Raw genomic sequence first — 27059 nt, forward strand, 5'->3', positions numbered from 1 at the left:
GTGGTGAGATTTTGTTGCCTTGCAACATTTCTCCACTTTTTTATGGAGTTCTAATGCCAGAACTCAATTTTAACATGCACAAGTTAGCCAAGCTATGAACAGGTATGTCCGCTAGCAATTCCTATGATAGCAGCCCCTGGTGAAGGTGCTGCCACAATATCCATGATGGCCAAATTCACACATGACATTTGTCATCACAAGGCACGTAACACAAGGGGGGAGAGCCAAGGGTGCTAGCATGGAAGAAAAACACCAAAGCAAAGTCAAATATGAGCCAATGAGCTTAAGTGCATACAAGTTTGTGTTGGACCTCGGCCTCATTATATCCCAGCCCTTGGTCACTGCGCTGTAAAGGAGGGATGGGGGAAATCTGTAGCCCACTGTCATTGGACTCCTATCAGCCTTGGCCAGTGGGCAGGAATGATGGGCATTGTAGTCCAGCAACATCTGAAATGTTTCTAGTTCTCCACTCCTGCTCTAAAGCAAGTGGTGGTGGTGGTTTGTATAAACAGATTTGCTTAAGGATCATGTATGCATATACTGGATCTTGTATTTAATCCAAGGGGTCAAACACTGGAAGTGATTCTGAGTGTCAACAGCAAATGGCAGAATCACATTGCTGAAATCTCCATATGAAAATATGACTCCAGTTTGGAAAAAGTTGACCTAGATGAGATTCAAGATCAGATTTTGCTTTCATCTCAGTCCTCCATTCCAAGTCATTTAGAAGCACCTCCCACCGGCAGCTCCATCACCTTAGCCCATTTCCTCCTGAATACTCACATGCCGTTCACCCAAACAGTCTATAGGCGGTTGCTATAAACTGGCGAGCTGCAGGCTTGCTATTGGACAGTTACATGTAAAGTAATCTTCTGTACAAGGACCGTAATTCTATTTTGCATTAAGAAAAGAGAGAGAGAGAGAGAGAGAGAGAGAGAGAGAGAGAGAGAGAGAGAGAGAAAGCTGTGGGTGCTGCCAGCTACTGAGAGCACAGAGGGGGCAACTGTCTCAATTACGGTTTTGGGTGCGGACTTCAGTTGGAGCACGGGACTGAACCGGCAATGCCGTTCTCGTGGTCTTTCATAAAGGAGCTTGCACCGTTCATGACAACTGCTTGCTCCTTTGCAGAGAAGAGAGTCTCACACTTGGAACATAGAAACAGAGGAAGCTGCATTATACAAGTCAGACCATTGGCCCATCTAGCTCAGTTCTGTCTACACTGTCTGGCAGCAGCTCTCTGGGATTTCAGGCAAGAGGTCTCTCCCAGTCGCACCTAGAGAGGCTGGGGATCAAACCTGGAACTTCTGCATCCAAAGCAAACCCTCTGCCACCAAGCTACAGCCCTTCAAGCTGTATTAAGTTCAAGCACAAGTCAGTTTTCACATCACACATTTCCTTTTATTTAACACTGTGTCAGTTTCATGAAGACATCAGGGTCTATTAACATCACTATAGTTCAGAGTTATATTTATACAAACTAAGAGTGATTTACAAAAAAATGGGGCAGAGGGGCGGGAGAAACACCAATTAGATTTCACATTCTCCGGGACATTTTTTCTGTAGTTCTAGTACAGTCTGTTAAACTAGTCAAAATGCAAGAATAGTGGCAGTGTTTGCACATTATGGGAAACCATATGTAACAGCTTATCCCTACAGCGCAGAAGGTTCCTTGCACTTTGTTCTTCCCCTCTAGCCAGTGGGAGCAGCAAACCACGATCCCTGGGTTCAGGGACTGTGGTTCATTTCACTCCAAACAGAGTAGGATGTCAAGCCAAGCTTTGCTCTGCATTTACCAACCACAAATTGCTTGAGCGACACAAACAAATCATTCCAGGTTTGGATGCACTGCTAAGCCAAGGATTGTGGTTTGCTGCTCCCAGTCGCTAGAAGGGAAGAACAAAGTGGAAGGCAGACCATTAACCACGGTTTATTGTGACATGCAAACTGAGCCAATAGGTTATTGTTAGCAGCACTTTTTTGGGGGGGAGGCAGCAGCACTGATAGGGGGGGATGAATCTAGTAAGGAAACAAATCTATAGGAGAACAGGAAAAAACAGACACTGGAATGTGTGGCTGGCCATTGGATCTGACAACTAAAGGTCTCCTCGCTAACTCGGTTTAATTTTTGACCCCCTCTACGCTGTTTATTCTGGTTAAGGAAGTTCTTCATAAGCGGGAAGAAGAAGCCTTCCACACCTCTGCTGGTGGGCAAATACTGTCTGAAATAATTTGTCAAACCCAGCCCATCCTTCCTGCTCTCATCTGTCGGCCACTCAGATCAAGCGAGGAGGAACCAGGAAGAAGGAAGCAAAAACACAACCAGGAAAGGGCATGGGGGAGAGAAACAAGCAATTCAATTTGTTTTAACTGCTCATGTGTAATTTTGGACAGAAAGGCACGTTAGTCAAACCCAGCATGTCAGACATTGCATCTGGTCCAATATGCCCAGAAGTAGCAGAGATAGTTCAACTCTGGTCAGTTAGATCCCATGTTACCACACACAAGCCAAGTAAAACGTAGTGAGCCCCTTCCAGTTATAACGGCAGCTGGTGTACTGGAATCAGGTATGCCGGAAAGAGCAGCCACAGCAAGTACTTGAACTGGGCAAGCTGAAAGACGTTTCGGTGGGTGCAGCCCTCCAATTCTTCCAGTCGGTTTCTTGCCATGAATAGAAGGGGCAAGCCACAGGCCAGCGGAATCTACCACTCCTTGCTGAGAATCCAGGGTCGCTGTGGCAGGGAGGCATGGCAGAGCTGCAAAGCATCATGGAACCAGCAGCATATCTACCAGCTGTTGAAATTCTGCCCGGTTTTTGAAAATGTACATCTGAGTTTCCCAGAGAAGGTTCACCAGGATCACGTCGCTCACCTCATCCAGCATCACATCCAGCTCCAAAGGAGGGTTGAACCTGCAGGTGCCAAGAATGAGTTAGGGTGTTGCAAGATGGGAACGAGAGCAAGAGTTTGGCCTATGCCTGGCAACTGGAGACGAAAAGGCAAGTCTCCGAGATAGAAGGCAGAGGCAATGGAAAACAAGACAGAAAACCCAATACAGTGGTACCTCAGGTTACATACGCTTCAGGTTATAGATGATTCAGGTTACAGACTCCGCTAACCCAGAAATAGTACCTCGGGTTAAGAACTTTGCTTCAGAATGAGAACAGAAATCGTGCTCCGGCGGCTCGGTGGCAGCAGGAGGCCCCATTAGCTAAAGTGGTGCTTCAGGTTAAGAACAGTTTCAGGTTGAGAACAGACCTCCAGAATGAATTAAGTACTTAACCCGAGGTACCACTGTAACTCAAGAGAGTGCTATGGTGCAGTAGAGATTCAGTTAGAGATCCCCGAAGTGCAACGGGTGCAAGGCACCGACAATCTCAAATCAGGGGCTCTGGCAGGCAAACTCTTTGGACATCTCTAACTCCATGGCATTTTGCAAGATGCAGTCACATGGGTGCTGCCAGGAAGAGGTAGCGCAGCCTCCTACTTGACATGCCCAGGCTGACTTAGTAGCTTCATCAGGTGATGGAAGGGGCCAGTGGAGTTTTAGCTTTCCCCGTAAATGCGTCAAGCCTGCCCCAGTTCTTCAGCCTGAGCCATTCCCCACAGTTAAGGACTAAGCTCTTGACTCACCCAAACCCTCCCCCTTCTCTCCAGACTTATCTTCTCAGTTAACACCGACCACCTGTCTTTGGCATGGTTAGGTAATTTTAAACTCTGGCCTTAATGGTTTTACATTCCTTCTCCTTCCTGTTCTTCAGATGGCAACGCACATTACTTCAAAAGCATGGTTGCACTCGTGAGGCCCTCACTCTGCTTCTGCCCCAAAGTCTTTCTGCCTGCTTCCAAGTTCACTCCTTGACAGCACCTCCACATAATGCAACCCAGAGCACTTTCACTCGGCCTAAACCTGCCTCACAAAAGGGCTGTGAGGAAAGGACTCACCTGTGTTGCACAGGTGTCCCAACTGCACAAACCCCCTACATATAAGCAGGAGCTTCTGTTTTAAGAATTTTGCTGCAGAGAACAGTGTGCAACGTGTGGCTGTTATAGGAAAGAGACCAGATACTGGGAGGGGGGCTGAAAGTGCAGCCCTGTTTCACTGTCAACACAGTTATACCCTACATAAGAATACAGTGGTACCTCCTGTTAAGTACTCAATTCATTCTGGAGGTCCGTACTTAACCTGAAACTGTTCTTAACCTGAAGCACCACTTTAGCTAATGGGGCCTCCTGCTGCCACTGCGCCACTGGAGCACGGTTTCTGTTCTCATCCTGAAGCAAAGTTATTAACCTGAAGCACTATTTCTGGGTTAGCGGAGTCTGTAACCTGTAGCGTATGTAACCTGAGTTACCACTGTATTACATGAACTGGGCAACTGCTCTCAGAGGGCTATCAAGGCAGGGACAGATTTTATTTTATTTTTAAATAATATTTAATAGAAATTTCCAATTACAACAACAACAACAACAAAAACAAAACATCCGAATTTAAAATCTTATTTTCAATAACATATTTCCAGGACTTCCCCTCCCCTCCCCCTCTTGTATTCCAATTCTTACAAATAAATTCAGCAAGTTCTTATCCCAGATTTTGAACTTATTATCATTAGCCCAGTTTTAAAAATATTTTCCCATCCCCTAAAATCGACCTGTTCCCTTCCACGCGTTCCCCCCTTTGATACACAATACAGATTAAAATAATCAAATATAATTAATTAGGATAAAATTATAAAATATAATTAAAATAATCAAATATAATTTTACGCCCTTTGGATTCCAAATTTCCCTCCCCCCTTTCCCGGTTGCGTTCCCAATGTTCATCAACGTCTGATGTCTTCCTGGAGCTCCCACATCTATCTAGACCATAGTCCTTTACCAGTCATCTTTAATTTGGAATGTCCAATCTTGGAAGGAGTCTATCTCAAAAAGGCCCATTTCTTCCATCCAGATTTTTATATTTAGGAGTAAAAACTCCAATTTTATTTCTTTAGACCTTTCAAATCTGGATGTCCCAAATGTTCCCACTTCCAACTTTATCCATTTCTTGTTGTTCTTGTTGTTCTTGTTGATCTCTCTCCTCCTTTTTTTTTTTTTTTCCTGCTCTCCTGCACAAATGTTCTAATTCCAAAAGCTTCTAATTCCTCTGCAGAGGCTCTGTTATTCAGGAACAAAACATTATGCCAAGTCCCTTCCATTCTTCAATAGATAAATCTATTGTCTCCTTTAGTGTGTAGACCTCTGTAGACAAAATAGTGTTCCATTTCTGCAGTTTCCCAGGAGATAAAAAGTTCTATTCAGATTCCAAGCCAACAATACTTGTAATATCCCTCAGCTCCTCTAGGTGGATTGCAATAACTCAGTTCCCTTCCAGATCACGCCCACCAGTCAAAATAACTTGTTATTCCTTGTTTTAAACAATTTGTATCCAATTTATAACAAATGTAACCGGCAAAGTCCTCGTAACAAAGTTCTCATTTTTGTTCTTCCGCTTTGACAGCTCTTTGACAGCTGTCAAAACCTCTCTTTCTCTTCTCCCGGCACTCTCACAAATCGCTCCCAGGATTCCGGGGGGGGGGGTGTTTTTTAGTTCAATTCCACTTTTCCCCTCCAGCTCAGTCTTATAATTTTCCATCGCGAAGTTAGTAACTTTGTCAAAATAGGGTTGCACTCGATCTTAGTTGTCAAATCCATTACTTTAACTCCTCTACAACGGGGGGGGGGGGGGCTGACTTCCTTTTTGCGCTTCCCCCGCTTGCTCCGAATTTTTTAAAATTTTTTTCCCCTTTTTAGTCCAGGTTCCAATTACTCACGGGTTATTCTTTTAAGTCCAAATTTTCAATAGAAGAAGTCAGCGCTCTCCGTCGAATGGCATGCGGCTTCGCTCGGCAGGGGAAGCGGAGGACTCAAAGCACCCCCCCCCTGTCACCCGTTCCGCAGCCTTTAAAAAGGCTCCTTCGCGGGTCGGGGGGGCGCAAAAGGTGCCAGCCGAGTCACCATGTCCATGGGTTTCAGCGCCCATGGTTTTTGAGGGTCCCCGCGTCGCCGGCGCGGTAGGACCCAGCCCCTGCCGGGCAGGCTCCCTCCGGAGCTCGGAGGGAGTCCGCCATTCGGCGATGGCGCCAACCCGGAAGTCCCAAGGCAGGGACAGATTATCCTTGCCAGAGGTCTGACTGCTTGCTTGCTTGCTTGCTGGGACTGCATAAAATCAGTCCCTCAGCTGACTGCTGCTCTGGAAAGGCAAAATGTAACCCACAACTGAAGTAAAGCAGAGACAGTTCTAGGATAGGGTGACTAGTGCGGTTGCACTGCAGGGGGCACCAAAACAATGCTGTAGAACAAAGTGTGAGAGGCGGGGAGGGAGGTTAACATGCCACAGGGTGCTGCTGAAATTTGAGGGTCCAAAGTCCGCCACTGAATAAGGTTCTGCTGTTAGCTTACATAATTAGCAGAGGCACAATCCTAACCATCTCCTGGTTTAGTATGACAGGGGATGCTGCTTCACATTGAGTCAAACCTTTGATCCACCTAGCTAAATGTGGTCTACAATGACCAGCAGTGGCTCTGCAGGGTTTGGGAAGGGGCGGGGTCTCTCCCAGCCCTTAACTGGAGACACCAGGGATCGAACCTGGGACCCACCCCATGCAGAGTCTCTGAGAACCGGAGAATCGAGGGTTCCAGCCGTGCTCTTTCCAACCTGCACAGAACATCAAGGTAGACAGGTCCTATACCTGACATAATGGGCATCTATCATCTCACACCAGGCTCTTGCACGGTTCACACATGGCCCATCTGGATCAGTGCACTGCAAAGAGACATCAACGCAATTAGGAAGTGATCCATCCTACGATTCAAATACCCAGGACTACAAGGTAAAAGAAGGCTAAGACAAAACAAGCCAGCATTGCACAAATATGGCTTGGAGGGGGAAGTTTCTTCTAAATACAATGCTTCTAGCTTAGCCGCAGAATACAAAAAAAATGCACTGTTTTCCCTAAGTAGAAACAGCATTGGCTTCTTTTTTCAGAGCCTTCATAATATTCATAATATTATAACGTCTGTATTGTGGCAACAACTTGCAGATCAGGTCACGAGGGAAAACCTCGGAGTCCATTCACTTCAGCCAAATTTGTCCTTGTGAGTCTACAGTGGTTGTGCTTGCATGTCACATTAAAGCAGAGGTAGCCAGCATGATACCCTCCAGATGTTGCTTTGACACTTCTCCAGAAAATTTTGTTGAAAATATTGTGGTGGGGAGGGCTCCTCCAAATCAATGAATTGACTTTCCTTAGCAATGAGACCCTTATAATAGGATCTGGAGAAGGGCCAGAGATCAGTGGGAGGATGTCTGATTTGCAGTCCAGTCCCCATCGTCTCTAAGCAGGGTTGTGAATGCCTCCATCTGAAACCCTACAAGGCAATTCCTTCACATGTATTGGGAGTCTGAGCTGGTAAATATATTGCTACCTTCCCATCCCCACCAAATGGAGATGTTCTCTGCTAACATCTGGTTGTTCCATTCCACTAATCCATCCACATCTAATACTCACGCAGTCCACCACCAGCTTGCCCAGTTCTTTAGCCCCATAGACAGTCTTGGCCAGTTCCCAAGGGTTTGAGGGGCGGAAGACATCCACTGAGCTCACAGGGACCTGTGGTGCCTTCCCAGTCCCGAGAGAGACCACCACTCCCAGCTTTTTCACCTTGTGACCCTCACCCTGGAAGAATGGGAGGAAAAGAACATCGGTTAGCAAAGCTGAACCTATTCTAAAGCTGTATTTTGTCACCTTTTTAAAGAGTTAACACCTAGTTTTACTGCTGCCAATTTTAGTGTGCAATGTATTTTACACTTGGTGCTGTTGTAGGGTTTTTGTTTCTTTACTGCATTGTGTTATTTGCTGCTAAAAACTGATTGCCCCACCTGTACTTTGTATTGACTATGATTATGTTGCATGCTGCTCTGGGTGCTTTTAGAAAAAGGAGAAAATGCTTCTTCTGTAGGAGTGGGCCACAACCCCCAGAATTTTAAGTGCAATGAGGAGTGCCACTTAAGCTTACATTCTGGATTAAGATTTTGTTGCACTCGTTGATCTCAGCCATGGCATCCATGGTGGGGTTGTTGGCCAGCAGACCTCCATCCAGAAAGCGTCCAAAGGGCCGAAAATATGTTGGGGCAGCTCCGCTGGAACGAGCAGCCTGCCACATCAGCTGATCTGGGGGGGGGACAAAGAAAGATGTGTCTTTCCCTCCACAGACTAAACTATGTGCATCCAGCTGATTGCTGGGACAAGATCTGCTGCTACTAAGAATGCACAAAGTACTGCAGGGCAGGGCAGGGAGTCTGTGCCCCTCTAGATGCTGCAAGAATACAGGTCCCATCATCCCTGACCACTGGCCGTGATTGCTGAGCCTGATGTGAGTCCAACAGTATCTAGAGGCTCACAGGTTCCCCATGCCTGCTTTAGAGGTCCAAAAAGCCTAATGTGCATACATTCTCTCAATAATCCACATAACAAGGACAATCTCTAAAACATGTCTGCATTATTATCCCCATATGAAAGATGGGAGAGCTGAGCCAAAAGACCCCTATTAGCTGTGGATTCTCCAATGCCCAAGTGACAAACAGTGGATCACATCCAAATGACTAAGCAAAGACCAAGAGTTCAGAGAACTTTCACACTGACAACCTAGGAAACCTTTTAAAGGCGGCAACAGCAAATAAGGACCAGAAAACAACCAGAAGCATGAAACAGACTGGCCAGAAGTGGAGTAAGAGACAAACTCTGATGCTATAACACAGCTGGCAAAAGCTCATGGACAGAGTGGAGAAAAGGATGAACGACTGTGATTGCACACATTTACAACATGAAAAGTAGGAGTGGACTGACTGTGCCAGCCAACATCACAAATACCTTTCCTGCACAAAGTGAAATGAAGGCAGGGACTATGTTGGTTGGAACATGCACAACTGGATTCCAAAAATACAAGATAAATCCATCTGTAGATTTTTAGCCCAGACAAATGAGGGAACACAATCCTATTTCTGAGACTGCACCTAAACCTTTGGAGAAAGAATAGCAGAGGATGGGTCACTTATCCCGCACTGCATGGTATATTCTACTGTGGTACCAAGTACTGCTGGCCACTATTGCCTGCTCCATAAGTTATTTTTTCGGAACAGAAATAACCTCTGAGAAGAGAGGAATATGTACACTGTTGCATTCGCAATTGCACTGGGTTTATTTTGGTGCAAGTACACAAGCTAGGGAGACTGATCTGTTCCAACTTCACCCAAGACGTGGTCAATGCTATATGGAGATCATCATAACATGTATGACCAGTATTGCTTGGAGACGCACACACAAAAAACGGGGAAGGAGGAGGAAGTATCCTTGAGCAGGGGCTTGCTTTTCTTCAACAAGCAACTTGACTCCACAAGAGTGCTGTGCAAGCGAGTCTTTTACCTTCTGGCCTGGTCAGTGCTTGAAACAAACCCGACGACTTGTAACGGGATTTGCCTCTTGCTTCTGGAGGGTTGTAATTCCGGAACAGGTGGAGCTCAGCAGGCTGTCGGTCGCATAGCGTCGCTGTCAACATGAGTCTGTAAGGGATTTTGAGGAATGAAGACAAGATTTCAGCTTGGTTGTAAGGGGAAGAGGCTACAGAAAGTACCAGGTTCAATTCCTGGCATCTCCAGTAAAAGGATCTCAGGATATCTGTTGCTCCAAAGAACAGAACTAGAACCAGTGGGTGGAAATGGCAGGGAAGCAAATGTCCAGCTGAACGCAAGGAAGAGATTTCCAGTGGTAAGAGTTGTTTGACATGGAACCATCTCCTTGGGAGGTAGTGAAGGCTCCACTGGAGATAGCTGGCCATCTGTGTCAGCGATGCTGTAGGGGCAGCCTGAACAGGAGATTGGGCTCAATAACCTCCAAGGCCCTTCCATCTTTATGATTCTTGTGACTTTGGGCCTAACTACCAACCACAGTAGACTAGCCAATACAGTGGTACCTCGGGTTACAGACACTTCAGGTTACAGACTCTGCTAACCCGGAAATAGTACCTTGGGTTAAAAACTTTACCTCAGAATGAGAACAGAAATCGCACACCAGCGGCACGCCAGCAGTGGGAAGCCCCATTAGCTAAAGTGGTACCTCAGGTTAAGAACAGTTTCAGGTTAATAACAGACCTCCGGAATGAATTAAGTTCTTAACCTAAGGTACCACTGTACTGGGCTAGACAGACTCAGCACATGGCAACTTCACATATTATTTTTATATCCCACCTCTCTTCCATGGGATTTTAAGGCAGCACCCCCAGGCAATCCTCTCACCTTGGCACTGAGGTGACCCAAACCTGGTTAGATTCAGCAGAGTAATTACAACTTTATTATTTGTACCCCGTCCATCTGACTGGGTTGCCCCAGCCACTCTAAGCGGCTTCCAGCATATATAAAAACATAATAAAATTTTAAATATTAAAAACCATGTTACGTGCTTTCCGGTCCTGCCTCAGACAGGTGGTCATAGATATGATCTCCCTCCTCCAAGGACAGGAGATCAGGAAGCCATCATGATAAAGGGCAAAGCCAGCATCCCTCTGGTTTTGGCTCAGTGGAGGTCTAGTCCATTAGGGCTAATGGGGTACTGTCTGCCTAACCTCAGTCTGGCCTCAGTCAGCCCCCACCTGCCTGCCTTCTGACTTAAAACTCACCCTGGATGTTGGATTCCTTCTTAGTTTCATCCTTGTAGAAGGGGGGGGGGGTCGGGGACAATACTAGAATTAGTCAGCGTGGCCTGTCATTGGTTTGGAACGGCCTATCAATGGGTCCAGTTCTGCCCACAGTCGTCCCCCACCCCCGTACTAGATGCAAAGGGCACCAGTCACCGCTGTTTTGCTTACTTGGGTTGCTTGACATCCGTCATTTTGGTATGCTCTCCAAACTCCTTCTTCAGGAATTCCTCAAGGGGTTCTGACTCATAGGGCCGCGACCCTCGAAACACCTCGTCCTTCATACGGAAGTACAAGCAGCGCATGTATTCCATCGGCTTCCCTGAGAGGCAGAAGGGCATTAGTGTTACCACAAGGCCTGTGTGTGTGTGTGTGTGTGTGTGTGTGCATGTGTGCAAACACACACACACACAGGTCTGTTCAGGGCTGTCTTAAGCATATGCAGCACTGGGGTGCAAAGATCCGCCCGGCACCCCCCACCCAGGTTGCCTAGTCCCAGGCACACAGGAGGGCACAGCTGGCCGGCTGCCTCAGCATCTCGCTGACCCCCGAACTCGCAGCACAGAGCCGCCCACAGCAGAAGAGCCTGCCACAGCTCTCTTCCCCGGACTCAACTCTCGGGCCCCGGACTCTCGGCCTTGTGTCCCTGAAAGCCTGGCGCCCAGGTGCCCCGCACCCCTTGCGCCTATGGGTAAGATGGCCCTGGTGCTGTTTCCTCCTCCATAATGTTTGAAGGGCATTTGGAGTGCTTGGAAACCCAGAAAATAACTTTTTGTGGAAACACGAAGACCCATGTTTTGCAGCAATATACAAAAGCAGCAATAAGGGTGATAGAAAAAATGGAATAAAGGTTAGTGGAGAAGACATGGAAGAGAAAGGGGCAGAATCACCAAGGAACAGGGTATGGTTTATGTGCCTCCCCTATTTGCAAAGTCTGCAAAAATCCAAGCATTGTAAAACCAGACTAAAGCAAGCATTTGGGTAGATTAGGATCAGAGTACACACAGTCAGCTTTGCCATGCGGCAGCTTGGACAGAAATGTGAAACCCACTTCCAACCATTTCTTGTGAAAAGCAAACCCCTTGCTTCTTGAATTATCCATCAGGTCCTTTCCAACCTGGTGCCCTCCAGATGTTGCCTGACTCATAATTCTTAGCATTTGGCCATGCAGGGGCTGATGGGAGTTGGGAGTCCAATAGCATCTCCCAGCCTGGGGAAGCCGCAGTAAGTCAGGGCCACTTCTCTCACAGATGGCAGGAACAGTCTTTTAGGCCAGGAAGACATCCAACCCTCATCCTTTCTCTTTCACTCCAGAACTCTTCCCACACCAGGTAGGGAGATTTCCTCCTCCACCTATGGCCCCACACGAGCGCTCTTTCCTTACCTAGTATAACAGACACTGCCAGGATTCCCCCCGTGCTCGTCCCTGCAACCCAGTCAAAGAGATCCCGGATGGGACGCCCTGCAGCTCTTTCTATAGCGATGAGGAACTGGATGAGCACCAGGCCCCGGACACCCCCACCATCCAGACTCAAAAGGCGGTCTTGACTAGAGAAGGGGAGAGGGGAGGGAAGAGAGAAGAGAAGGAGTTTAATGTTCCCAAGGTCATATTCACTCCTAAGGTTCAGGTGCCTCATGGGGCAACATACTAACCATCAAAGTATCTTCCCTACCCTAGGTGAGGAAGAACTGTAGTTCTCGAAAGGTATGCTGAGGATCAGGTGTGGGGAACCTCTGGCTCTCCAGATGTTGCTGAACTACAAGGCCCATCATCCCTGACAACTGGTCGTGCTTGCTAGGGCTGATGGGACTTGGTAGTTCAGCAATGTTTGGAGGGCCAGAAAGCTTCCTCTCCCTGCATAAGATGCAAGCAGGTAGGGAAAACATAGGGTAGGGATCCCTCCTCTCTGGGCATGCAGTGACCTCATTCACACATTATAGTTTGCATGAACGCACCAAATTGGGGCAACTTCTTCCTTCTGGCATGTGGGAGAAACAACCCTGGCTGAACCTAGGATTGTGGTTTTTTCTGCTCCAATTCAACCATGGTCTGTAGCCAATGTTTGCTCTTGGGTTACAGACCAATGATTTGTTTGGAGCAGAAGAAACCCTGGTCCTTGGATAAAGATATGACACTAAGCCAGGTATCCTGGTTTGTTTCTCCTGGATCAGCACACTAAAAGTACACCATTAACTGTGGTTTACTGTGATGGTATACATACAGGGCCGAGGTCTCCTATCTCTGAGTCTTATCTGTTTTCACAACAGGACAGAGCATTGCAGACTAGATGAAGTCCATTTTACTAACGACACCCACTTACCTTTTTTTCCTCTCGGTGTCAAGATCGACCACATCTGGTTTTTTCAGCAAGGTACCAAGTGCTGTAGAGACATGGATGACGTCCTGGAATTCTAGGGAGGCAAGGAAAAGAAAGACAAATATTCTGTTCAGCAGGATGTTTAGAAGCAGGTGCAGCAGACTAGGAACCTGAGAGTCTAGGAACTGAGTTCTCCCTCACCCCAATGGCCCTATGCAATAGAAGACAAGGCTCTCATACCTTTAATTGCTGTATCCAAGGAAGATACGTAGCAAGCACAAAGTCCATTGCCATGACCATTATATCATTAAAAACATCCCTATCAAAAGGTACAGGAGTCCTGTCTTCTATTGAACATGGCAATCCTTCCTGCTTCCCCTAAACACTTACCAGGAGCTACATCATCATTTGGTCCTTTCTGGAATATTAGCATATAAACATCGCAAAGCAGAAAAAGAAGAGGAAGGAGAAAGAGAGGGAAATGACTGATACATTTGTGGTCACAGAACAGGGATGGCAAAGCTAACTCCCATCATCCCTTGGCTATGCTAACAAGAGCTGATGAGGAGCTGGAAGCCAACACTATCTGAAAAGCCACAACTTCTCTGTCCCTGCAATAGAGCTTCAGCAAGAATCCCAGCTCTGTGCCATTAGCAACTGGCCATGGTTTCCCCAGCACATTCGCACTGCAACAGGAAACCTTGGTTTAACCCTCAACTGAGACGATCATGTGCTCAAGTTTCATGTTTATTCCGACATGTAAATGCCTTCCCAGATTGGAAGAAAAAGTGGTCCTAAAACAGTGATAGTGAAGCAGAGACACAGAGAGAAGCACAGGGCTAGCTAGCCTGTTACCTAGGTTTTGGTTAGTGCTCCTCGGGGGCTGTAGTCCTTCCTGGGAAGTGGAAGTAGTTGGTACTGATATGCCAGGTGGGTGGAAGCGGTCAATCCCTACAATTTTCAGCAGGTCTAAGAGCACCTTCCGATTGGCACCTTTAATATGGTGAGAGCGTCACATGCATTAGAGAGGAAAATCCATTAATATAAAGGAAATGGTCACCGCTGCCTGCTGTGAGTCAGACTAATCCCATGTACCTGGTTTGAAAAAAACACAGGGCTGGAGGTGGTTGCCTCAAGGGGGGATGGGGTGTGTGGTTTAAGCAACCCGCTGAGATTGTGGCCTGGTCCTCAGAATCCTACGCCACAGCTGGGGCCTTGTCTGTGCTCCTTAGGCCTGAGATTCTCACCATCCCTCCACTGGCCAGAACAAATCTGTGCAAGAGGCCACAAGGTCACAAATGGGATTCTCCAAATCTAGAATTATGGGGTACGTTGCCAGCCATATCCTGATGACACACAGCTCTACTTCTCCTTTATATCTGTAGCTGTGGCAGCAGAAGTGCTGGACCATTGTCTTCCACCCAGCTCCCATACTTCCCTTTCCCTCCCCACAAGTCCCCCCTCTCACCTTTGCTCATCCTGGCTGCCAACAACCCGGGTGTCTCCCCCAAGTCATTGGGGACTTCCACATCTGCTCCAAACACAATGAGGGCCTTGATCATTTCTAGATGGTCTTGCTGCGGGGAGGAAAAGAGCTTGTAAAGGGAAACGTGTTGCCAAGAGCTCCCTCCAGCCTCAGCTTCCTGAGCTGGAATGCCCACCTGGTGGCCATCTTGGCAAACACACTATGAGCTGATGTTATGCACTGCATATGAGCAGATGTTATGCACTTCTCTCCCTTCTCCTCTCAGCCCCTGCCCCACCCTTCAGTTCTGGAAAAGCAAGCATCCAGCAGATGAGAAGCCTACCTTCATGGCCAGGTGCAGTGGGGTGTTTCCATCTGCCCCTTTCACATTTGCCATAGCTCCATGTGTCAGCAGCACCATGGTGCAATCAAAGCGCCCCCGCCGGGCAGCAATGTGCAGGGCCGACTCCCCTGTCTTGCTGAGGGCGTTCACTTCGCAGCCGTAGTCAATGAGGAGCCGGGTCATCTAGGAGACAAGGGGGAAAGGCACAAAGCCACACTTTGGATCACAAGAGCTTCTTCACTGGGACAGGTGAGGTCGGATTTATTTCAACGATAAAACGAACAAGGTACCTGGGGCATATGGGAAGATACTTTTATGCAAATGAGAAATCGTTGCATGTATTTGAATAGGGTTGTGCCTTTTTTGATTATGTTCTTTTTGAAACCATAAGCAAATATTTAAAAAGGAAGGTACCTAGGATTTTTAAAACCATAGATTTAAGGCCAAAGAGAAGAATTATTGCTCTTAAAGATGAATCCATGATCATAGAAGCGCAAAAATTATAAATGTAAGGCTCCTGCCTCAACTCACACATTATCTCACCAATAAAGACATTGTACAGATTTCACACATTGTGCTCGCTTATAAGGCTGGTTCCATCTGCTTCCCTCTGAGCAACAAACTCAACAAACACAACAGAAAGAGGGACACCCAATTCACAGTAAATGTCTCAGTTACCATAACAATATACAGTTTTTCCGCTTAACTGAACCCTTTGGCACGTGCCTTTCTGCTTCATCACATTCTGTTTTGCTTTTGCTCTGCCTCTTATGTAACATAGGATACTGCAGCCTTGTATAAGGGCTTCTAATACAAAAGTCCTTCAGGAGATCCAGCTTCCTTATAGTGGGGTCTGGGAAGGTTATGTATAATTTAATGTATCCAGTATTTTAATTTTGCAGGTCCTAACTTCTGTCTATGTCAGGAAAGCCTGTATTATTGGGGGGGGGGGAGGTTGCAGCCATGGACTTGTCTTAGAAATCTATTTTGAACAGCTTTGAAGCTGTTTATGTTTGCAAACTCCCACAGTACAGCCCTGTAGAGAACTTAATATTTTGGATACCCTAAGCTACACAAGGCTAAAGAAATCAGATGACTTCTCTCTGTGCTGATAAAAGCACTACAGTGCTTGTATGGAGATAAATATTTTAGATTTCAGGCACACCAAAATATTCACTCTAACTGTTACGTTTATTTGAGGGAAAAATTAAGCTAAATCCATTTCAGTCCTACAGCCTGTGATACAGTGGTACCTCAGGTTACATACGCTTCAGGTTACAGACTCCGCTAACCTAGAAATAGTGCTTCAGGTTAAGAATTTGCTTCAGGATAAGAACAGAAATCGTGCTTCGGCGGCGTGGCGGCAGCAGGAGGCCCCATTAGCTAAAGTGGTGCTTCAGGTTAAGAACAGTTTCAGGTTAAGTACGGACCTCCGGAACGAATTAAGTACTTAACCCGAGGTACCACTGTATCCACTTTGAGCATCCTTGCTCCCTTGCTTCTCTTCTTCTGTCCCATAAAACAATGAAAGTATTTTTTTTTCTGCTGGCATTGGACTCTGGGGAAGCTGGTTCTGTGTTATATTTGTGATTCTTGCATGTTTTATTTTAAGGTTGCTGTTCTCAAGCCAATCTATGACCTTTTAAACTAAGGGGTTACTGCTTTTTTGTTTGTTATTATGTTGCGTATTTTTGTGTTTTTATATTGTAAACCACCCTCTGATCCTCAGATAAAGGGCAATATAGAATTTTAATGAATACATAAATAAAACTGTAAATCACCTGAGACTGGGAGTCAGATGGGGAGTGTCATGCAATTGAGCAAAAATCAGTTTACAAATGGAACTCTAAAAACCAACTCAAACAAGGCCCTCAAAATAATGACAATACTGGCAGCGAGAGCAACCAGTTAATAAAAATGCCACCCAGGTCCCCTAACTACCTCTAAATGCCCTGCTGATTAATATCTTTATTGTCCTTCTGAAAATGAAAAAGGGTTAGACTCCCTTGGGAGGCAATTCCACAGAATGTCTGCTGCAACAGAACCCCTATTACTCTCCACAGTCGCCATTGCGGAAGGACTCCAGCTAGAGAGGTCAGGAAGAGGATAAACAGGTCCATATGGAATGGATGCTCTCCAGATTATTTGGACTACCACTCCCATCAACCCATGCTGGCAGGGGCTGATGGAAGTTGTAGCCCAACAAGGTCAAGATGGGGAAGGCTGCTTTTAGCATCAGGAAGAAGTCAGCAAGTACAAGCTTATCCCATTTCTGACATACGCCACGCCACCATCCCCTCCCAAGCATCTTAGTGCCATGCAGGTATTAAAGACCCAGGAGCCAGCAAGCCTACACACAGATCAAAAGGTCAACGATGAGGGGTGGAAAGGAGCTCTTTGTGGAAGCATGACCAGGAGAGCAAGACTCTTTAAAGCAAAGATGTCTGGCCGGCTAGCAGACTACCCGCTTACATCAGCATTTCTGGCCCAGTGGAGTGGCGTCGCTCCATAGCGTGGGTCTAGCAGCTGAATCTGGCTGATCTCCTTATCAAGAAGGGCCTGAGCACATCTGGAGCAGAAGAACAAGAAGGAAAAGAATGAAGGGATACGACAAACACCTGCCCGCTAACTGCGTGGATACCTGAATATTCAGTAGGTAGGGGACATTTCCAAGGCTCCATTAAGCAGCCTGCAGGTGTGCACATGGGAAAGAGGAGGGAAGCATGGTGCCTTGGGCCTTGGAAGTGGCAGGTGAGGCAGCAATGGCTCCAAGGAAAACCGGTCCAGGTTTAAGCCCACTCCATGGTTCAATCAGGGGACGCGGGTGGCGCTGTGGGTTAAACTACAGAGCCTAGGACTTGCCAATCAGAAGGTCGGCGGTTCAAATCCCCGCGACGGGGTGAGCTCCCGTTGCTTGGTCCCAGCTCCTGCCAACCTAGCAGTTCAAAAGCACGTCAAAGTGCAAGTAGATAAATAGGTACCGCTCTGGCGGGAAGGTAAACGGCATTTCTGTGCGCTGCTCTGGTTCGCCAGAAGCAGCTTAGTCATGCTGGCCACATGACCCGGAAGCTGTATGCCGGCTCCCTCGGCCAATACAGCGAGATGAGCACCGCAACCCCAGAGTCGGCCACGACTGGACCTAATGGTCAGGGGTCCCTTTACCTTTATGGTTCAATCATGTATCCTTTTAATATTGTACTGTTAAATCAGGGGTGGGGCAGCTGTCTCCTAACAACTCCCAGCACCCTTCACAAACTACAGCTCCCAGAATTCTTTGGGGGAAGCCGTGACTGTTTAAAGTGGCCCCACAGTGCTTTAAATGTGTGGCGTGAACACTGCCATTTCTTCAAGCAACTCCGAAAATATTTGTTGTGAGAAAAGGTGGTTTATGTTTAAATCTGTTTCAGATTTTGGCCTTGTTTCCTTGCTCACCACCTTGGGCTCCTTTGGGAGGAAGTGGGGTGGGGGAAATAAAAATACAGTTAATGCAAAAATATAGTTATTAGCAAAAATTATTTTCTAGCGCTCTTATCCAAATAAAAAAAGCAAACACACCTTTTCTGGGAGTGTTTCATAGCAATGTGGATGGGGTAGCCGAGTGCTCCCAAGTTGCTGCACTTAGCATTGACCTTCAAAAGAGCATGAACAGCATCTTCTTTGCCCAGTTGGCAGGCCAGGTGCAAAGGGCTCTTTCCTTCATCATTCACATGGTCCAAAGCGGCAGTTGACCTCTTGCCCATGAGCTGCAACAATTGAACAATGTCACTCAAGTTTGGAGACTCTGAAGGATGGATAAGATGACTCAGCAGGAATACCAGACCAGAAATTGTGTATAGAAGAAAACTGGTGAATGGGAAAGGGCCACTGTCTAACCCTTCCCTCAAGCGCATCTACACACAAACACAGACACCAGAACTATGGGGCAAGCAAGAGATTGGGAATCTCAAGCATAGTTTTGCCCTTACGCATGGAAGCAACATTCTCTTCATTTCATTTATTTATCACAGTGGTTCCCAATTAGCTAAGTACTACGGACCCCACTTTTCAACACCCACACTACAGATCCTCTACTTTGAAAAAGTTGCTATCTTGCCGGTAGTTTTTTTTGTTATGGGAATGGTGCAGCCATACCCTCCAGAGCAAAACCAGGCAGGACGTCTTCCGGGCCACGCTCCTGCACAAGCCATGTGACCCAAGTGAGAGCACAGCACCCAAAAGTGTACCGTGCTCTCACACAATTTTGGATGCAGTGCTCTCCCATGAGAGCACAGCACCCCAAAACAGGAAGTTCAGGACAGTTGATGGGTATGTTCCATGGAACCCCGGGTGGCTTACATGGACCCCTGGGTCCACAGACCACCAATTAGGTGGTCATTAGGTGGTTACATACTGCATTTATATCCCACCTTTTGCCCCCTAAGGAGCTCAGGGTGACATATATGGCTCTACCTTTTCTCCTTTAACCCTCCCCACAACCCTGTGAGGTAGGTTAGGCTGAGAGGGAGTGAGTGGTCCAAGGTCACGCAGTGAGCTTCATGGCCAAGTGGGGATTCAAACCCCAGCCTCTCAGGTCCTAGTCTAACACTCTAACCACTGCACAACACTGGTTCTGCAAGAACAGTCTCATAAACTCATGGGGAACCGTCTCTCTCCAGCTTCTCCAGACATGGTAAGTTCCTGTTTCCTCTGCTTCTGCACCTTTCCCTTCATTTTCTTCTTTCTACCAGGAAACCTACCTTTCTCTGTTAACATCCTCACCTCTATGATCTCAGGGTTGTTCCCTCGGACAGAGTAGTGGAAGACGGTATCTCCATTTTTGTCCGTGACATCGAGACGGGCATGGCACTGCTCCACCAGCTCCCGCAGGCACTCCATGTCTCCCTTTTGGCAGGCCAAGTGCACCGGAGTGCATTCATTATCACCGCTATTGCTGTTTATGCAGCTGCAATGCAAGATGGAGGCATTCTGGGCACACCGCCAGGCCCAAGTGCAAAACCAGCCAGAATCGCATACACCCACCCAAAACGGTTTGCTTCGAAAAGCTCATTAATGTTACTTTGTGGAACAGCAAACCAAATTCTACCGCTGCTGCGCTTCCAATATAGCAGGTATTCAGTGCTCTAGGAAAGATTACCATCTAGGATATAGGGTAAGATCAGTGACTGGAAGAACTGCCACCCCTGTCCTGTTCAATTCCAATAGGACAAGCCAGAGCCACTGAAATCAATCATTAGAGCAGGGACTTTTCGGGATCCACAGGCGTGATCCTTACCAGGTTCTGCCTCAAGGGCCAAGTTTAACAAATGGGCAGGGACACCCACCTGTCCACTTTGCAAGTCTATCCCAGCTCCCCTTTTAAGTACTCAATCTCAGAAAGTTAAAAGAGGAGCAGGAGAAGAGCTACAGAGCTTGTTGTTGTTATTGTTGTTGTTTAAATTTGTATACCGCCCTATATCCATAGGTCTCAGGGTGGTTGAAAACACAAAGGTACCATATATGAAGCATAAAATATACAATAAGTTTAATCTAAACACAAAGCACATAATAAAATAAACAATTAACAATACTAATGTATACACAGTAATAAACAGTACACTCCCCAACAAAAGCCCCTAACCAGTGGTTCCCAACCTTTTTTTGGCCATGCCCCACCTAAGCATCTCTAAAATCCTGATGCCCTTTCCCCCTGCAACATATAATTCTTATTTATTCACGTGGAGGAAGACTAAAAGGCCATTAACTGTTAATAACTCATTCTCAAATTGCCACTCTTAAAAATAAAATTGCCCCCCTGTGGGGTGTGCACCCCACGTTGGGAAACAATACTCCGGCCAAAAAATACAAAAATACAAATTGACGTTTAAAAACAATTTAAAACAACCCCACCCTCCAAACAAAACAGGACCCACCCAAGTTAAAACCCCATCCCTGTTAGAACAATAGTCAGTTTTCCAAGTTTCCCCGTGGTTCCCTTTTAAGCCTCTGAGTTTGGGGGCTTAAAAGGAGAGGAGGGGAGATTTGCAAAAGGCTTTAAGATGGCCCCCAGACTCCCATTTGAAATGCCCTAAACTAAGTTTGCAATATAAGTCATTCCCCGTTAGAAGGAGCCCAAGCTCTCATACCTCAGGATGTGATTGTGACGGAAGCTCTCCAGGAGCCCAACCTCTACCGCTACATGAGCCAGCGACCAGCTAGGGTGGCTGCGAAAACAGTCTGTCAGTTGCTGCAAAACCTCCAGCTGCAAAGGATTGCGGGAACTCTCATAGAAGGGGCGCAACTTCTTTGCGTACAGCTCGTAGTGCTCAAGGGCAAATCCTTCGTGGTCTACCTGGAAGAGCCTACAAAAGGAATTTACTTAGGGACTTCCGGGATAGCGCGAACGGGTAATGGCGGATTCCCTCCGAGTTCCGGAGGGAATCGGCTCCGCTAAGGACGGGTCTTGCCGTGCCGGCGACACGGGGACCCTTAGAAACCGCAGGCGCTGAAGCCTGCGGACATGGTGACTCGGTGGGCACCTTAAGCGCCCTCCCCGACCCGCGAAGAGCCTTTTTAAAGGCTACGGAGTGGACCGGAGAGTGGCGTGGCGCTGAGAGTCGATCGCTGCCTTGGCGGAGCGAAGCCGCGAGCCATGACCGGAGAGCGCTATCTTTCTTCCTGAAATTCGGACTGAAACAAATAACCCGTGAGTAGAAGGAAATTTTGGCACTAAAAGTTTTATACCTAAAATTGAGTACGATCGGGGGGGTGTTAAAAGGAAGTCCGCACTCCCCCCCCCCCACAGAAAGATTCAAAGCAAGGAGAGGAGCACTAAGGCGGAAAAACTTTGGTGTTTAAATAGACATTCTCATGAATTGGATTTTTCGGAAGACTTTTTTTCTTGGCAATCCCCCCCCCCTTGGACCCGGGAGCGCCCTGCGTGTGAGCCCGAGGAAAAAGAACAAAGAGTTTGACAGCTGTCAAAGAGCTGTCAAACGAGTGGTAAAGATTTGGAACCGTATTGTTAGTACTTTCTTGGACTAAAAGAGCTACATTAAAACTGAACTTTTAGAAACAAAGTGACTGGGAATAACAAAGTAGCGGGGAACAACAGTAACGGATTGTTGGAATAAGATCATGATGGAAATCCCCCTGGAGGGAACTAAAGATATTGCAATGGCTGCAGAAGAGAAACTATGGGCAGAGATTGAAAGGATGTTTTTTCTCGTGGGAACTTTACAAGAGCAAAGTACCACAATGAGTAAACAACTGGAGACTTTCGGTTTGGAACTGGGCAACCCTGCTAATGATACAAAGCTGGTGGAAAAAAACTCTGCAGCTGCAGAGGATGAGATAACTTCGGAATTGGGGGAAAAGAAAGAGGAAGAAGGAGAGGAATTTCAGGTGGAAAAAATCAACCAAAAGCCGGCAACTTTTGGGAACAAAGGATATAAAGAAAATGACAAGTGGACCGCAAATCTGCAAAAGGAGAGAAAGAGAAAGGAAGAAGTCCCTGAAATAACTGGAATACTGGACTATATAAGAGCAAACAAGTTCGATTGGGACTTCTTCATTCGGCTGGAGTATGAGAGATTGAGTGGTCCTGAGCAGAAACTGATACTGACTGATTTGGAAGGAGAAAAATATGAGGGGCTGGTGACAGAACCTCCTCAAAAAGAGAGGGCCAACAAAATGGACTATCAACAAAACTGGTGGAGAGAGACTAACTGGGGCTTAAGAGCCTCCGATGTGAGAAACCCGGGCTAAAGCAGCCAATTTATTGGGACATTGGTTTGGGAAGGGACAGAACCGGGGCAGGGAGGGAGGGGAGAGTAGAATAACTGAAATCTGAGATTTAGAATTGCTATATTATGATTTTAGGTGTAATATGGGAAGGGAGGAATTTATGGGAAAAAACTTAGGCCGTCCTTAGAGAAATGATTTATTGTGTAAAATTGGATAAGTTAATGGGTCAAGCATAGGTGATAAATTTTAAGAAAAGACAAGAAATATTTAAGGGATGAGAGGAAATAACTTGCTGAGATAATCAATGAAATTGGAATGTGGGAGGGAGGGTGCGGGGAAGTCAATGAAAGAAGGTTATGAAAGTAAGGTTATGAAATTATGTATGTTTTGTTTTGTCTTTATATGTTTGTTTGTTTGTTAAAAAAATTTGAAAATTCAATAAAAATTTATAAAAAAAACAAAAAAAAACAAAAGGAATTTACTTAGAAAGATTAGAGCCTGCTTCTCTGGCTTGCGGTGGGGCTCGCAACAAAGATTAAAACAATTTAGAATATGCAAGACCATAAACACCCACAACCCCAGTCAATCAGCAAGAACTCTTAATGTTTTGCTGCTGCTGCAAAATTTTTGACTTCACTCAAACTTAGCAGTCAAAAGTCCTAATGGAACAGGACAATTTTATACCCTCTCCATAAGGTTTAAAGAGAAGAACCAAAACACACCTGAGGGATAGTTCAGTCGGTAGAGAAGAAGCCTGTTAATCTCAGGGTTGTGGGTTCAAGCCCCACATTGGGTGAAAGATTCCTGCATTGCAGGAGGTTGGACTAGATGAGCCTCGTGGTCCCTTTTCAATTCAGCCAGCCTGCTTGCCTTCCTACTTACAACAACTCCAGGGGGTGGGTCTCTCTGCCAGCTTTCTCCTCCCTAGTCTTCTTGTTGCCCTTGCAGAACTCAGCAGGAAGGATGATGGAGACCAAACTGAAATTACTTGCCTCTGCCTGTCGTTGGCTCTGGTCTCCCTGCCTTCCACCCTACCAGCCCCCTACCAGTCACCAGCCACCACTGTCCTCCACCCCACCTGCCTAACCTATAACCCTTCAAGAAGAAGAAGAAGAAGAAGAAGAAGAAGAAGAGGAGGAGGAAGAGGAGGAGGAGGAGGAGGAGGAGGAGGAGGAGGAGGAGGAGGAGTTTGGATTTGATATCCCAGTTTATCACTACCCGAAGGAGTCTCAAAGTGGCTAACATTCTCCTTTCTTCCTCCCCCACAACAAACACTCTGTGAGTTGAGTGAGGCTGAGAGACTTCAAGAAGTATGACTGGCCCAAGGTCACCCAGCAGATGCATGTGGAGGAGCGGAGACGCGAACCCGGTTCACCAGATTATGAGTCTACTACTCTTAACCACTACTCCACACTGGCTCTCTCAAGTGCCTGGTGGACAGTAGCCATGAAAACCTATGCTATTATAGCAATGTTCCCTCATTTCTGCATAGTCCCCTTGATCCCCTTTCTTCCCAATCCACCCTCAATTTCACCCTCTCCTACTAGGAAGAGGTTTTATATCAGAGTTTCTTAAGGTCTAAGGAACAGATTGAAGCTAAAATTAAACAAGGTCTCCCTGCCACTCACCGGAAAGCAACTTTTTCATTATTGGGGTTAAGAAGAAGGCACTCCCAAGAGTGAGATGAACTTTTTTCATACAGCACTATCCTATCTTCAGACTTCACACGTTTCAGAGATGAATAGTCCGCCAGAGATACCTCCTTGATCCGGAAAGGGTTTGAAAACAAGCCGGTGACATTGTTTAAAGTGTTCATGAGCCGACCAAAGAACTGCATGTCTTTAAAAAGTAGTGCAAGCTTTCTTCGTTCAAGGCTGTGGAAAGATCAAAGTTCAAATTCAGATAATGCCATCATCATCCACTGAATGAATCTTCTCCTCAGCATAATCATTTTCCTGGTTTTTAAAAAACGTTTTTAATATTGAGTAGACTTCTACGCTACCTTTTAAAATAAAGATATCTACAGATCTATAGATAGCCAAGTATGATAAAAATGTTTTTATTCTTAAAAAAACAGCAAAAATACGTGATTAAAATAATAAATTTGAAAGAGCTGCAAATCTATTCCATTGCCTGATAACATTCCCATCCCTAAATTCAAAAATGCAACTCATCCCATTAAATTAGATTAGGAGCACCTCTGTCAGGAGAGAGACAGGAAAAATGTTTCCTTGTTATGTCTCCTTAATCTCTCAGTGGCTTTTGATACCATTGACCAGCTGTCTGAGTTAGGGGTGAGTGGACCTGCTTTGTGGTGGTTCTGGTCCTACTTGGATAGTCATTTGGGGAGTGCTCTTTAGCACTGTGGAGCCTTCAATGTGGGGTTCCTCAGGGTTTGATTTTATCCCCCATGCTGTTTAACATCTACATGAAACTGCTGAGTGGGGGTCATCCAGAGCTTTCGATTACACTGTCAGCAATATGTTGATGACACTGCCGTGTGTCAGTGAATGTGCTGGACCACTGTCTTGCCTCGGTAATAAACTGGATGAGAGCCAAGAAACTGAAGCTCAATCCATATAAGTCTGAAGCACTGTTAGTGGGTGGTTCCCTAGACTGGATAGATAGGAGGCTGCTCACTCTTGATGGGGTTACTCATAGAAACCCAAGGAGAAGACCCCAAAACATCTTCAACAGGACCCAGTAGATCCCTTCTCAAAACAGTGGAGTAAGAGGACGATGTCTGAGTCACAGACAAGTTTTATTCTAAATTTAGACAATAGAGAAGAGCTGCTTTGTTAGTTCTGAGGGGATTTCTTGACTTATTCTGAAACTGTTTTTACATCTTTCCTGGTATGGAAGTGATTATTGCCCAGTGAAAAAAAATCCAGAGTTTTAGCACAGCTGTGACTAAGCAGAAGCAAAGGCAAGGAGTTTGTGCCCTTTCTAACTCAGGTTCAGTTTCATGCATTTAAAATTCTTGTTTCTTCTGTATGTAAACATTTCCCCAAGAAAAATGCAAATAAAATCCATAATTAGTATTTTCATATTGCCAGTGGGTGGACGGGCATCTCTGTGTGACTGAGAAAGCATCAATTATATCGGGCCTACAAAGTATCCCAGTGTTGCTGTACTAATACTGAGGGGCTGAGAGAAAGTAGCATACAACAACTTTGCTATGGCTTGTAGTCCATTGTTGTTACACAGTTTCTTGGTGTGTTTTTGTTTTGTTTTTAGAGAAATACAGGAGGGACTGTTAAGCTAATGTAGCAGCAATGTGATGGAGGGGGTGATTAATTGCTTTCCCATGAAGGAAAATAGGTGCATTCTTGGGCTGTTGCTGTGAACACTTAAATGGGTATATTTGTGTGAAAGATACAAACCCTAAAAATTAAGAAAGAATGGCTGTCTGTTTGACCTAGGCTAATAACACTGCTCTAATTATTAAGAGGTATAATTTTTAAAAACCACAAAAAAATGCTGTTTAAAAACACTGGTTGCTTTTTAACTGAATCTTGAATGAAAGACCTACTGTAACAGAAAAGTTTACATCTCATGAAACTAGAATTATTTGCACGGTTTAGGGTTGGCATTAAGCAGGGTGCTCTTGTCTTTCAACAACTGCATGGCAAGCAGAAATTCATCAGGTTAAACCTGCTGACATTCAGCTGGTCAAATATCTTATTACTTGGTGTGCAGCCACAGATTTATTTTTGAGTCCTCCACCCGATCAACAAAACAGGATATAAATTTGAATACGACACAAAGCATATACAAGGTTTATGCAAATTGGTGCCTACTTTTGTGAGCAGGGTGGAGAACCCAAGACATGTAGAGTAGTGGGCAAGAAAATACTAGAGGCACCCCATACGGCCAGTGGTTGGGACGATGGGAGCCCAATAACATCTTAAGGGCCACAAGTACTCCGTTCCTGATTTAGTACAATAGTACTTGGCTTGCAATTTGGAAATCCTAGCTACAAGTCTAGAATCATTATAGCTCAATTAGCACTCCACCAAGAAGAAATCCTCCAGCTAGTTCCTATACCTCTCTTATAAAACTAGTTTGTGCACAGTGTATTTATCCTGCTTATTGTGCTAAGCACAATTGAAATTCTGTGTAGTTCAGCAGCTGGCATTTTCTCTCATCACATGACAGAGGAATATCATATTCCCTACTGCCAGGATGCAGAACCTGTGGCCCTCCTGATACTGTTGAACTACAATTCCAATCACCTCTGACCATTGGCACTGCTGGCTGGGGCTCATGGGATTTAGAGTTCAACTATATCTAGAAGGCCACATGTTTCATAAATTCCTGATGTAAGGGAAAGGCAACACATTCATGATATATCTTCAACATATTGGAGGCTACTTTATTAACACTCCACCTAGGATGATCTGTAAGGAGACACATTTATATTCTTTCCACTAACAACTGAAGATTTTATTTATTTAAGGCATTTATATATTGCTTGATTATTA

General features: G+C 45.9%; 1 protein-coding gene and 1 long non-coding RNA gene across 4 annotated transcripts in view; one reads left to right on the forward strand and one right to left on the reverse strand.

The window, feature by feature from the left end:
- LOC309351593 lies at positions 1 to 1813 on the forward strand. Its single transcript, XR_014160920.1, has 2 exons — positions 1 to 874; positions 928 to 1813. It is a non-coding gene; the product is annotated as an uncharacterized lncRNA (long non-coding RNA).
- Positions 1377 to 27059, reverse strand: part of PLA2G6 (phospholipase A2 group VI) — a 27628-nt gene continuing 1945 nt past the window's right edge. For 2 of the 3 annotated variants that reach the window (XM_081879357.1, XM_081879356.1), the window contains exons 2-17: positions 24204 to 24449; positions 20976 to 21191; positions 19612 to 19795; positions 18409 to 18596; positions 17326 to 17422; positions 14854 to 15036; positions 14514 to 14622; positions 13901 to 14038; positions 13049 to 13139; positions 12112 to 12275; positions 10899 to 11049; positions 9461 to 9597; positions 8055 to 8209; positions 7547 to 7714; positions 6728 to 6801; positions 1377 to 2908 (exon numbers count right to left, since the gene is read on the reverse strand). In XM_081879357.1, the coding sequence (XP_081735483.1) occupies positions 2764 to 2908; positions 6728 to 6801; positions 7547 to 7714; positions 8055 to 8209; positions 9461 to 9597; positions 10899 to 11049; positions 12112 to 12275; positions 13049 to 13139; positions 13901 to 14038; positions 14514 to 14622; positions 14854 to 15036; positions 17326 to 17422; positions 18409 to 18596; positions 19612 to 19795; positions 20976 to 21191; positions 24204 to 24412 (2409 nt within the window). In that variant the 5' untranslated portion in view covers positions 24413 to 24449 and the 3' untranslated portion in view covers positions 1377 to 2763. The remainder of the gene's footprint in view (positions 2909 to 6727; positions 6802 to 7546; positions 7715 to 8054; positions 8210 to 9460; positions 9598 to 10898; positions 11050 to 12111; positions 12276 to 13048; positions 13140 to 13900; positions 14039 to 14513; positions 14623 to 14853; positions 15037 to 17325; positions 17423 to 18408; positions 18597 to 19611; positions 19796 to 20975; positions 21192 to 24203; positions 24450 to 27059) is intronic. The other variant, XM_081879358.1, reaches the window with a different exon arrangement.

Source organism: Podarcis erhardii, assembly GCF_964252035.2.
Source record: "Podarcis erhardii genome assembly, chromosome: 10".
Lineage (NCBI taxonomy): Eukaryota > Metazoa > Chordata > Lepidosauria > Squamata > Lacertidae > Podarcis > Podarcis erhardii.